General features: G+C 39.4%; 1 protein-coding gene across 4 annotated transcripts in view; it reads left to right on the forward strand.

Annotated features, from left to right (window-relative positions):
- Positions 1-1,525: 1,525 nt before the first annotated feature.
- Positions 1,526-13,230, forward strand: part of DPP8 (dipeptidyl peptidase 8) — a 64,399-nt gene continuing 52,694 nt past the window's right edge. The window contains exons 1-4 of one of the 4 annotated variants that reach the window (XM_064570292.1): positions 1,526-1,719; positions 3,476-3,613; positions 5,805-6,074; positions 7,955-8,067. In XM_064570292.1, coding sequence (XP_064426362.1) covers positions 3,577-3,613; positions 5,805-6,074; positions 7,955-8,067 — 420 coding nt within the window. In that variant the 5' untranslated portion in view covers positions 1,526-1,719; positions 3,476-3,576. Of the gene's footprint in view, positions 1,720-3,475; positions 3,614-5,804; positions 6,075-7,954; positions 8,068-13,230 lie in introns of those variants that run through there. The other 3 variants (XM_064570288.1, XM_064570289.1, XM_064570290.1) reach the window with 3 other exon arrangements.

Genomic DNA, 13,230 nt, shown 5'->3' on the forward strand with positions numbered 1-13,230 from the left:
CATTTGCAGAAAATTCACAGAGGAGTTCCAGTGAAAATGACTGTACTTTTCTTTTAAGGGAGTCCAACTAAAAAAAGCCTCAAAGTGAGTAACTACACAATGAGGAATGGAATGTGGCACCTAAATGGATCTTTTATTAGTGCCATTATAATAAATCCTAATGATACATACCTCTGACACATTGCTCTTTGTAATATAGGAAAGAGGGGAAGCCCCTCTTTTTTTTTTTTTTTAAAGATTTTATTTATTTATTTGAGAGAGAGAATGAGAGAGAGCATGAGAGAGAGGAGGGTCAGAGGGAGAAGCAGACTCCCTGCTGAGCAGGGAGCCCGATGCGGGACTTGATCCTGGGACTCCAGGATCATGACCTGAGCCGAAGGCAGTCGCTTAACCAACTGAGCCACCCAGGCGCCCGGAAGCCCCTCTTTTCTATTGTTCTGTTCTACACCTGCCACTTTCCCAATCATGCCTGGTTCCCTTTTTCTCAGACAAGGTCTGGTGTAAAATAGGACAAAGATTTCGGATAAAAGGAACTCCTCTTGTTGCAAGTCACTCACTTTCCTGCCCTAGTCCCCACTTTCCTCATCGTTATGTATTACTGTGATACATATGGTTTTCCTTAATTGTAACTAATCTGTTACATCTCTTCTACAGATTAACAATGGCACAAAGAGATTGAGTGACCTGCTAAAGATAACTAATTAGTATGAGAGCCAAGCTTTCTGATTCCAAGTTCAGGTTTCTTTCCACCACAGCAGTGAACCGCTTTGCGACGCCTGGGTGGCTCAGTCGGTTAAGCGTCTGCCTTCGGCTCAGATCATGATCCCAGGGTCCCAGAATCGAGCCCCATATCGGGCTCCGTGCTCAGCAGGGAGCCTGCTTCTCCCTCTCCCTCTGCCTGCCTGTCTGATCTCTCTCTCTGTCAAATAAATAAATAAAATCTTAAAAATAAAAAATAAAAGACACCCCCGGGCCTTGGTCCCTCCCCTCTGTCATCTTCCTTCAGGGACAGGGATTTTCGGTGGCCAGCTCCTTGCTCTAATCTACAACTCTACCTGGCACACAGCAGGCACTCAATATATATTTGTTGAATGAAAAAAAAGAATAAGCAGAGGGCGCCTGGGTGGCTCAGTTGGTTGGGCGGCTGCCTTCGGCTCAGGTCATGATCCTGGAGTCCCGGGATCGAGTCCCGCATCGGGCTCCCTGCTCGGCAGGGAGTCTGCTTCTCCCTCTGACCCTCCTCCCTCTCGTGCTCTCTCTCTCTCATTCTCTCTCTCTCAGATAGATAAATAAAATCTTTAAAAAAAAAAAAAAGAAGAAGCAGAGACGCGCCACAGTGCGTCCTGTGACTTCTAGCGAGTCGCTGCCTGTTTCTGGATTACATCTGTCCCCCGTCCGGCGCCCGGTTTGTTCCTCCGGCCACTAGATTGCACTGTGGCAACGCACCCCACCCAGCAGGGAGCGGCGCCCTTCTTGGCCCCGCCGAGCCTTCGCTGGTCGGAGGGCGGGTCGCGAGGAACCGGAAGTGCCGGAGCGCTGCCGCCGCTGCCGCTGCCGCCACCGCCTTTAAGTGCCGTGTTCACCGCCTGGGTTACCACCGGCTCGGTCGCCGAGGAAGCCGCCGCAGCGGGGTCGGGAGTGGAGGCGGCGCGGCATGAAGCGGCGCAGGCCCGCTCCGTAGCACGCGTCGGGACGCTCCGGGCGGGGCCGGGGGGGAAGGTGCAGTATCCGCCCCCTCTCCTTCCCCTTCGCCCGCGAGGCCTGGGCCCCAGCCCGGCGGGCCCGCTCCGCCTCACCGGGGAGCCGCCCGGCGCGCTCTCGGGGTTAGCCCGCCCTGCGGTTTACCCGGCGCGCCGCGCTGCGCGGGTCAGAGCTGGTGGCGAGGCCCCGCTTGCCGGAAGAGGAAGCCGCGGCTCTCAGATTCCGATTCCACCAACGTTCACTGGGCGCCCCCTGAGCGCTGGCTGGGTGCTGGCCTCCGGACTTCCACGTCCGTTATCTTAATTGAGCCTCGCTGGGGTTGGGAGCCGGGTATTGCCCGGGCTTGCAGATGAGGAAGCGGAAGCCCGCAGAGGCGAAGGGATCTGCCTAAAGTTCGACTGTGGCGGATCGGATTCGGACTGAGATTTTTCTGATTTCCCAGCCGGTGTTCTTTTCCTTCCTCCTGCCTCACTCTAGGTCGATTCCCTCCCTGCTCACCGGCCCCTTCTCATTCTATTTCACACACCCCGGGGCAGGATGGATACATTTCTTTCCCTCTTTGCAACTCTGCCCTCGCACACTTTCTCCTGAGACTTCTAAGACTTGGCGTCCCCCCATTCTCAACATTCTCTGTTACACCTCTCTTCTTCTTCCCCATTCATAGCTTTCAAGATCTTTGTCCCACTCAGTGATAATGAACCTCTCAACTAGCTGTGGACCCGGAAGAGTGAAATAGCTGGGCTTCAGTGAGGCGTGCGGGGTTCAACTGGACGACTCTTTGGCTCTTGGGTTAAAAATAAGAATGACAGTTGAGTACGTCCAGATTCAGGAGTTCTGAAGCTATTCTCTAACCCAAGATGCTCTGCTCTGAGTGAGGGGCTTAGTGCATGGGACCGTGTCTTGACATCTTAGTCCATTGTTCTTAGACTAGCATAACTTCACTGTTTTCCCTCCATTTGCCCCGAGCTTTTCTCACCACATCTCTCTCCATCACCTACTTGGGCTATGAGAGCCCAGAATTAAAACTGATAATGAAATAACAAGTGTAATCACAGATCCTCTTTTTTTTTTCTTTCTTTTACTGGAATTCCAGAACAACTTAATGCTTCCTTTTATGGAAAAGTTACCTAATTCAGTTATTTTCAGACTATAGCTAGAAAGGAAAGGAGCAAAAGTGGAATGCACTTAAAATGGATAGCACATTCTTGGTCTTATGAAAAAATTATTAAATTCAAGTTGGTTCCCTTTCCACAAAAATGGCCTGTTTTATAACTCTTTTTGGTTGTTCTACAAGTCTCCTCTGTCTCCAACCAGCTCAATATGTATTATGTAAAATAATACAAATGTATTATTAATGTAAAAGCAGGAACAGGACCAAGCACACAGAAATAAATGTTAGTAATCATCTGTCATTTTTGAGGATTTGCAATAGCCACCTGAGTAACCTCACATTTGTGTGCCTTTTATACTTTCTAAAGTTCTTCCATAATTTTCCTTTTAATGTACATCTAGATGTCAGGATTTACACTGTTGTTAGGATATCCTTTTGAGAAAATTAGGCTATACATTTCTGAAATTTTTTAAAAATTATGATTTTGATAATCTAAAATACAGATACAAAATAATGCAGGCATTATATATAATTATATATTACGCCAAGAAGAATATTTCTATATACTATTTGGGACTTTAGATTTAATCGTTTTGGCCACATACGATCCATTTCAATAATGATCAACAGCCTTATATCTTATTTCGTTATCCTGGTGAGCAGGATTGGATGGTGAGAAAAGGAAAGACTCCTGTGAGAAGAGAGCAAGATGAGCAGAGGGATCTATGCTTGAAGTTGAGTCACTTGAAAAAAGATCTCTTTGAATGTGGAAGAGATCTGAGCAGATGAAAATACAATCAGGTAGGCACGAGGGAAGGGCCTTAAGTGAGGAGGTAGGTGGGGCAGTGACGTATATGCAGCACATATATGTGCTGAAAATGTATGCGGATTCTCTTTTCTAATTTTTGAAATTAGCACTTTGAGAATGTATTTGAATATACGGTGTTATGGAAATCTGGAACTTAAATCATTTTGTTACACATTTGTGTAAATTACTAAAATATCCTAGAAAATGTGGGATATTCATTTACTATAAACAGAGTAGTAGAATGTCGTTTGAACTGTAAAAATTTGTGTGTGTATGTATGTGTGTAGAGAGGCAGAAATAGTCCAGAAGCCTAGTACAATTTAGGAATAGCAGGTAATTCGCTATTAATGAGTGCGAGCTAATGCAACTTTGGCACAGGAGAGATGTCAAGTTAATGGTGACTCAAGAACCTGGACAGTAAGCCTTGGGAAATCTGCCTGCTGAGCTTCCTGGTTTTATTCCCTAGCCTTATTCTTGTGAGCAGTGGTTTGGACATGAAGTTCCAAATTTAAAAATTGGGGAGTTGAGGATAATGAGCATGGTTTGTGTAGCTTTTTCTCTCACTTGTCCCTAACTCTTAGAAATCAAGCTAGATCCACTGACATATTTGATAGAAAATAGGCCTCCCACTAGCTTTTAGATGGGCAGTCTCCACTCTCATATACTGCCACTTACTATCAGTGTGCTAAGTAGCAGTTGAGCTAAATGACTTTTTCTCTGCTGAGCTGTTTGGATTTTGGTCCTTGGAGGTAAAAGCCCCATTGTAGTAATGTTACAGGTTGGATACCTGATAAATTCTTGAATGGGTTTTCTGGTCGCTTTTGCTACTGTTACACTGAAAATGATAGTACAGTTCACTGTACCGTAAAAAAAGACACACTATCCTGGCCACCCAGTTCATTTCATTTTGCATGCCATAATGCTTGCCTGGTGGACTAATTCACAACCCACGCCTGCTAATTACTTTTTCTCTGCGGTTGGTGGTTACCTTGGACTCTTGTTAACCTGGGAAATTGAGCTTTAAAAAAAGACATCGTATTAAATATACAACCATTCATTGATTGTTGTTCTAGAGGTAGTTACATAAATATAATCTGTTTATCTCCCAAATCCACAGGTTGCTCCAAAATTTTTGTTTATGTTGCTTCTTTTTGATAGTTTCGTGAATAATGCATGGCAGAATATCACACAATGGCTTGTTATAACACTTCTTATTTTTTCTGATACGTCACTGCTTTAAATATTGAAATATTGTTTAAATATTGAAATAGATAAAGGAAAATACATCCCCTTCTGAATTTGTAAAATGAAAAGAAGTATCATTAGTAGATGAAATATTAACACTGTTTTGGGGTTGAACTGGAAAATTTGCAAACTTGGGTTCAGATTTTTGTCAGAATATCAATAGTACAAACATTAAATGCTTTTTGCATAAACTACTTCACCTCATTAAAGCTGCTTGAAGATAGTATCTTTTTTCTCCCATTTAATCATGAGAGTAAAAGTTATATAATTTGCAATAATAGTTACATAAATTCCTTATAGTCACCAAAAGTGATCATAAGATAGTGATGTCTAGGCAAGAAGACAAAGAAAAATGTACCAGCCAGTTAAGTCCTTTATTGTTTGGAGTTCCACTTAAACGGAAACAGTATTTATATTATCTTGGTAAGTGCCCTGGGAAGTTTATTACAAGTACATTGTTTGCTGCAATTTTATTACTGTTCTAATTGGTCGTGATTATTTCTGTTAACTGAAGTCCACATTTATCAAATGTGTTACTTTTTTAAGTGCAAAAACACTTAACTCCCTTAGCACATTTAGATTCACTATTGACATGCTCTTGGATGGAGCAAACTGGCATATGGCCTGTTTCCTTCCAGTGTGGGAAAGAAAAAAGGAATTTTGGCAAGAGATAGGTAAGGACATCCTTTTACAAAAGTTCCTAAAGGGATTTATAGTCACAGTGAAACAGACATGACCTCATTTTTTTAAAAAATCTCATTTTTAAACTGAACACCGAGAAGGTGGAGCTATTACTTTTCTTACTAGGTTTCGTTGCAACTATGCTGAAGAGCATTTTTTTCCTTGCCTTTTTGGTGGGGGGACCACTATCAGACTGTCATTCCATTAATATAAAAGAAGGCAGGCCTGTGAACAACTTCATGTGCCTTATTTTTCTAGGAAAATGCAACATGGCAGCAGCGATGGAAACAGAACAGCTGGGTGTTGAGATCTTTGAAACTGCAGATTGTGAGGAGAATATTGAATCACAGGATCGGCCTAAATTGGAGCCATTTTATGTTGAGCGATATTCCTGGAGTCAGCTTAAAAAGCTCCTTGCTGATACCAGAAAATATCATGGCTACATGATGGCTAAGGCACCACACGATTTTATGTTTGTGAAGAGGAATGATCCAGATGGGCCTCATTCAGACAGGATATATTACCTTGGTGAGTATGAAGTCATAGTTTCTGAGAGGAAATGCTTTCTTAATTCAAAATATAGATACAATTGGCACTCAAATTTTGGGGAATAAATAATGAATCAATGATGTTCCATTAAAGGAACAAAATGCCTTTCCTTAGGAATGGTCAGATTAGGAACACAAACAGTAAAACCACTCTCAACAGTTGCTGCTTTCATTTTTTTTAAACCAAGGCTGGTTTTGGTGTCTTTTTCCTGAGCCTATTCACTCCACATTTAACATCTGCCTAAATTAGATATATTATGCTACTGACTTCTTTATTAAATTTTTCTTAAAAATTTTATTTATTTTAGAGCATGCGTGCAAGAGAGCATGAGCAGGGGGAGGGGTAGGGGGAGGGAGAGGGACAAGCAGACTCCACAAGGACAGGTTCAGCCTCACAACCCTGAGATCATGACCTGAGCCAAAATCAAGAGTCAGCCCCTTAACCAACTAAGCCACCCAGGTGCCCTTTGCTTATTAAATTTTTAAAAGTAGGTTTACTTCTTTCTTCCAAAGTTATTTCACTCATGTACATATATATTTTTTTAGAGATACTCTCTGCATTAGTCCACATCAGTAATTACAGATGCATTTTTTTTAATAACTTAAGAGTATTCCATTATATAATTGTGCCATATTTACTTAACCATGCCTCTAATAAGGGGCATTTAGGTTTTTCTGTTAAACTGTTACAAAAGATGAGGCAATGAATATCACTGTAGTGGATCATTGTGAATTTGTGAATTTATATATAGGACTAATTTCAAAGAGTAGAATTGCTGGGACAAAAGGTGTGTGTATTCTGAATTTTGGTTGATATTGCCAAGTTATCCTTCAACAAGGTTAATCATTGTAATTTTTTTTTAAAGATTTTATTTATTTATTTGACAGAGAGAGACACAGTGAGAGAGGGAACACAAGCAGCAGGGGTGGGAGAGGGAGAAGCAGGCCTCCTGCCAAGCAGGGAGCCCGATGCAGGGCTCCATCCCAGCACCCTGGGATCATGACCTGAGCCGAAGGCAGATGCTTAACAACTGAGCCACCTAGGCGCCCCAATCATTGTAATTTTAATTCTAAGTGAGGTTGAGCATCTTTTCACATATTTAAGAGACATTTGTATTTCTTTTTCTGTGACTTATTTATAATCATTATCTATTTTTTATTGGATTGTGGGTGTTTTTCTTCTTAAAGTTTTTTTTTTTTTTTTTTTTTTTTTGGGTGTAATGAGGGAATTAACCCATTGTGATATTTTCCTCTGAGGTTTAATTTGTCTTTAGCCTTTAGTGCCTTTGGTCATGTAGAAATTTGTGATTTTTCTTTTAATATTGATTATTTGATATTTTGATACCTGTCTCTCTGTAAAAATGGATAAATCTTTTTTTTTTTAAAGACTTTATTTATTTATTTGACAGAGAGAGAGAGAGAGAGCACAAGTAGGCAGAGAGGCAGGCAGAGGGAGAGGGAGAAGCAGGCTTCCTGCAGAGCAGGGAGCCCGATGTGGGGCTTGATCCCAGGACCCTGGGATCATGACCTGAGCCAAAGGCAGATGCTTAACGACTGAGCCACCCAAGCGCCCCAATAAATTTTTTTTTTAAAGCATTATGTATTTAGACTGTGATTGCAGTAGATTGCTATTTTTGAAAATAATTTTTTTTTAAAGATTTTTAATTTATTTATTCATGAGAGATAGAGAGAGAGGCAGAGGCAGAGGGAGAAGCAGGCTCCCCGTGGAGCGGGGAGTCCGATGCGGGACTCGATCCCAGGACCCTGGGATCATGACCTGAGCTGAAGGCAGATGCTTAACCGACTGAGCCACCCAGGCGTCCCTGAAAATAATTTTTAAATGATTGTGTTCTCTTATAGCTATGTCTGGTGAGAACAGAGAAAATACATTGTTTTATTCTGAAATTCCCAAAACCATCAACAGAGCAGCAGTCTTAATGCTCTCTTGGAAGCCTCTTTTGGATCTTTTTCAGGTAGGATTAAACAATGCTGTTCCTGTGATTGGTGTACATTTTCAGATACTGCCTTTACTGAGAGGCAGAAATTCAAGTGGGGTTTTATATTTGAAGTAGAGGTGACTCAAAAAGAATTAAAATATTTTTATAGTTTTGAATGTATGACTGTTAAATTCCATTTAATTCTCAACATCTGAAACTAAGGGATATTATAATTCTGAGTTTTAAAACTAGCTTCTCTCTGTTTAATCACCTTTCCCCTCTATAAACTTGTTAGTTATATAGTTCTCACATTTGGGGGGAGGAGTTGTTCATATAAAAGTAATTATATTTCCAGAAAGCTTTTTATTTAAATCTTTAAATTGAATTTGTAGTTCTAATACTTAGTAACTGCTAAGTTAAGGGTTAAGGAAAGGTACTAAGTTCAGTTTTTGTTTCTAAATATAGAATTCAGTTTATGTAGAATCAAAGCTTAAGGGTTGTTTTTGTTTTGTTTTGTTTGTTTTTTTCCTCAATATCTTATCTTTACACAAAAAGCAAATAGTTAAAAACACCCCAAGAACAAGATGATAATTTGGGTGTAATTGCCCATTTGGTTCTCATTTATTATTCTACATTGGGTGTTTCCTTATTAAATAGCATTTTGGGTTAAATGAACTAAAATGTGATATTATTCTTAGGAATTAAAAAAATAATTTCCATGATAACTAATCATTTGACTGTAACTATTTATCAGGGCTGTTGTTTTTCACATAGGCTTGTGACTTTTCTTTAAAACAGAAAGAACCAAAATAATGGTAGTTTCCTCATGGAACAGTTTGCAAATTAATAAATCAAAGTTGTTCGTTGTTGTTGTGTGGTTTTTTTTTTTAAAGATTTTATTTATTTATTTGACAGAGACTCAGCGAGAGAGGGAACACAAGCAGGGGGAGTGGGAGGGGGAGAAGCAGGCTTCCCGAAAGGCAGGGAGCCCGATGCGGGGCTCGATCCCAGGACCCTGGGATCATGACCTGAGTTGAAGGCACACGCCTAATGACTGAGCCACCCAGGTGCCCTCAAAGTTGTTTTTTATTTTAAACTTTTATTATGGAAAATTTCAAACTAGTAGAATCATATGTGATTTTCAGCAATTATCAATTCTTTGCATTTCATTGTAGCCCTACCAGTCCCCCCACGCAATCCCTACCCCCACCTCTTGGATTATTTTGAAGCAGAGCCAGATATGTTGTTTCATTCCTAAATAAATCAGTGTGTGTCTCAAGGGTACAAATTCTTCTTAGATATTATCACAGTATCATTATCATAACTTAAACAGTTGTTGATCTTTTCTTCATATGAAATATTCAACTAGTGTTCACATTTCCCTGATTTTTAACTATAATTTTTTATACTTGATTTTTATAAATCAAGATCTAAATAATGTTCCTATTTTACAATTGATTAATGGGTCTGTTTTAATTGATTGGTTTGCCCTCCATCCTTTTTTTTTTTCCCCATTGCACTTTGTTGAAGAAAGGTCTGTTTTTGCTGATTGTTTATCTGTGGTGTTATTTGATGTATTTTTTGGTCCCCTGTATTTTCTGTAAATATGAATAGGTAGTTAGATCTAGAAACTTGATCAGACCCAGGTTTGCTTTTTTTTGAAAGCAGGGTCTCGAACAGATATTTGTACACCCATGTTCATAGCAGCATTATTCATAATAGCCAAAAGGTGGAAACAACCCAAGTGTCCATGGACAGATGGATGGATAAACAAAATGTGGTATATACATACAATGGAGTATTATTCAGCTTAAAAAAGAAGGAAATTCTGATATATGCTACAACATCGATGAACCGTGAAGATGTTATGATAAGTGAAATAAGCCAGTCACAAAAGGACAAATACTATATGATTCCACTTACATGAGGTACCTAAAGTAGTCTAATTCACAGAGACAGAAAGTAGAAGGTGGTTGCCAGGGGCTGGGGGAAGGGAACAATGGGGAGTTGTTGTTTATTGGGTAGAGAATTTCAGTTTTACAAAATGAAAAAGTTCCAGAGATGGGTTACACACCAGTATGAGTGTACTTTACGCTACTGAACTGTACACTTAAAAATAGCTAAGATGGTAAATTTTATGTTATATATATTCTACGATAGTTTAAAAGAAAGAATATTTCATAGTTAAGGTGTGCTTCCCATCAAGAGGCATATAGAGTCTTATTTCTCTTCTTATGATGATGGCACCCTTTGATCATTGCCAAGATCCATTAATTCATTAGGAGTTATAAAATGGTGATATTTTATCATTCCTTCTTTATTAGCTGAAATACTGCTATAGAAAGAAATTACTGTTTAACAGTTATTCAGTTATCCTGATGTGTAGTTCATAATAAAAAGGCAGGATAAAGTTTTATTCTTTTCCTTTATCATTTTTCAAATAATTTGTTTCCTGCAATCCTCCATAGGTGATGAATGAGGGTTTTTGGAGGGGTGTTTGTGTTTTCGTGGTTTTGGGGGTTTTTTTGTATCTGCATAAACTTAAAAACTTGTTTGATTTTTTTGATACATTGATAGTTATTCTTATTGTACAAATTGTCTTATTATTGGCTGGTGGCAGCCCCTTCAACTTGACATGTCAGATCCTTTTTTTTTTTTATTTATTTTATTTTTTTTTTATTCTTATGTTAGTCCCCATACATTACATCATTAGTTTTAGATGAAGTGTTCCATGATTCATTGTTTGTGCATAACACCCAGTGCTCCATGCAGAATGTGCCCTCCTCAATACCCACCACCAGGCTAACCCATCCTCCCACCCCCCTCCCTTCTAGAACCCTGTTTGTTTTTCAGAGTCCATCGTCTCTCATGGTTCGTCTACCCCTCCAATTTCCCCCGCTTCATTCTTCCCCTCCCGCTACCTTCTTCTTCTTTTTTTCTTCTTAACATATATTGCATTATTTGTTTCAGAGGTACAGATCTGAGATTCAACAGTCTTGCACAATTCACAGCGCTTACCAGAGCACATACCCTCCCCAGTGTCTATCACCCAGCCACCCCATCCCTCCCACCCCACCCCCCACTCCAGCAACCCTCAGTTTGTTTCCTACAATTAAGAATTCCTCATATCAGTGAGATCATATGATACATGTCTTTCTCTGTTTGACTTATTTCACTCAACATAATACCCATGTCAGATCCTTTTGACATGATCCTTGCTAATATGATGAAAATGTTCTACGTTCATCTTAAACATTGCCTATCCCATGCTTGGAGTCAGTCATTTCTCCCATGAACTCTGGTTCCTTTAGAGGAAATTGGTATTAAGAGACCATGATCTGGGTACTAGGGATGTTCGTTATTATTGGATTGGTGATTGTTTCTGGGTTTGTTTGTTGTTGTTTTTTTTTATTGAACACACAAGGGAATATATACATTGTGTGTGTGTGTGTGTGTTTGAAATGTAGGTGTCAATATGAATCCATATCAGTTGAGATAAACTATAAGTTCAGACTGATACATCTAATTCACATTTTACACTACAGGATTTTTCTTTAACCTCATTTATCTTATGTATGAATCTCCTTTCTCAGATGCCAAAGATCCCAGTTTAAACAACAACATAGTTACTCATTGCTCAACATAATTACCCCATAGTACACACATAACAGTTTAAAAATAACAAAGGAATCAACATTGTGATTACTTACAGCAGTAACTTGGAATTGTTCTCTGTGTGGTTATGCCACCAGTTCTATGCAGTGAGGTGCATTTGCTTCATTTTGTTCTCAAGTGTTGGAATTCTTTAGTTTTAATTGAATTTTGTTTTATAAAATAGTTACAGCATTCCAAATTCAAATCCACAAAACAAGGTATATTCAGAAAAGCTCCCTGTCTCCTCTACCCTATTTCCTTCCCTCTCCTTCTAGCCATTTTGTTTTTAAATAGCTTATCCTTCTTTTTTTTTTTAAATGTGAGTATATAGACATTCATAATCCCCCCTTAGATAAATAGTAACATAAAATATACATTTTTTCTACCTTGCAGTTTTCATATAACAGTGTATTCTTCAGACCACTTCATAGGAATCTATACATAATTTTTATTTCTTTTTAAATTTGTGTTGTGTTGTGCAAACTAATCATATTCAACCAATTCCATATTGATGGACATTTCAGTTATTTTCAATTGTTGTCTTACAAATAGTACCACAGTGAAATGGCTTGAGCATACAACTTTTTATATTTTTGCCAGTATGTCTTTAAGCTAGATTCTTAGAAATGAGATCTCTGGACCGAAAGGTATATGCTTTTGTAATTTTTCTAGAGAGTACCAAATTTCCCTCCATAGGAACTGTGCCATTTTGAATCCCCCCTAGCAAGACATGTGTACCTGTTTTCCCATAGGCTTTCTGACATAATATATGGTCAGACATTTTGATTTTTGCCACTTTGATAGATGGAAATGGTATCCCAATATAGTTTAATTTGCATTTCTGTTAGAGACAAAACTGATCATCTTTTTATATAGTTAAAGGTTACTTGCATTTCTTTCTCTGTATATTGTTTATTCGTATTTCTTCTTTTTTTTTTTTTTTAGATTTTACTTATTTGCGAGAGAGAGAATGAGAGACAGAGAGCATGAGAGGGAGGAGGGTCAGAGGGAGAAGCAGACTCCCTGCTGAGCGGGGAGCCCGATGCTGGACTCGATCCCGGGACTCCAGGATCATGACCTGAGCCGAAGGCAGTCGCTTAACCGACTGAGCCACCCAGGCGCCCTGTTGATTCGTATTTCTAACCCATTTTTCTACAGGGTGATGGGCCTCTTTCTTCATTCTTAGGAGCCTTTTATATACTGGCGATATTAACCTTTTGTCTGTGATTTGGTTGGCAAATATTTTTCCCAGGTTGTCATTTGTATTTTTACTCACTTTATTGTGGGGTGGGGCAGTGTGTGTGTGTGTGTGTGTGTGTGTTAGCCATGTGAAAGATTTTTATATCATCAAATATATTGGTCTTTATTGCTCCTAGAATTTGTGTCTTATCAGAGTTAGGACAGTTTTCTCTACCCCCAAATTATAAAAGAATTCACTAATGTTTTCATCTGGTACGTACATAGTTTCATTTTTTAAAGCTTTATTGAGGTATAATTGACATAATAAACTGCAAATATTAAAGTATACAACATGGTAGATTTGGG

The sequence above is a fragment of the Mirounga angustirostris genome, unplaced genomic scaffold (genome assembly GCF_029215605.1).
Source record: "Mirounga angustirostris isolate CCGP_5_RB_7025 unplaced genomic scaffold, mMirAng1.0.hap1 SCAF_9, whole genome shotgun sequence".
NCBI lineage: Eukaryota > Metazoa > Chordata > Mammalia > Carnivora > Phocidae > Mirounga > Mirounga angustirostris.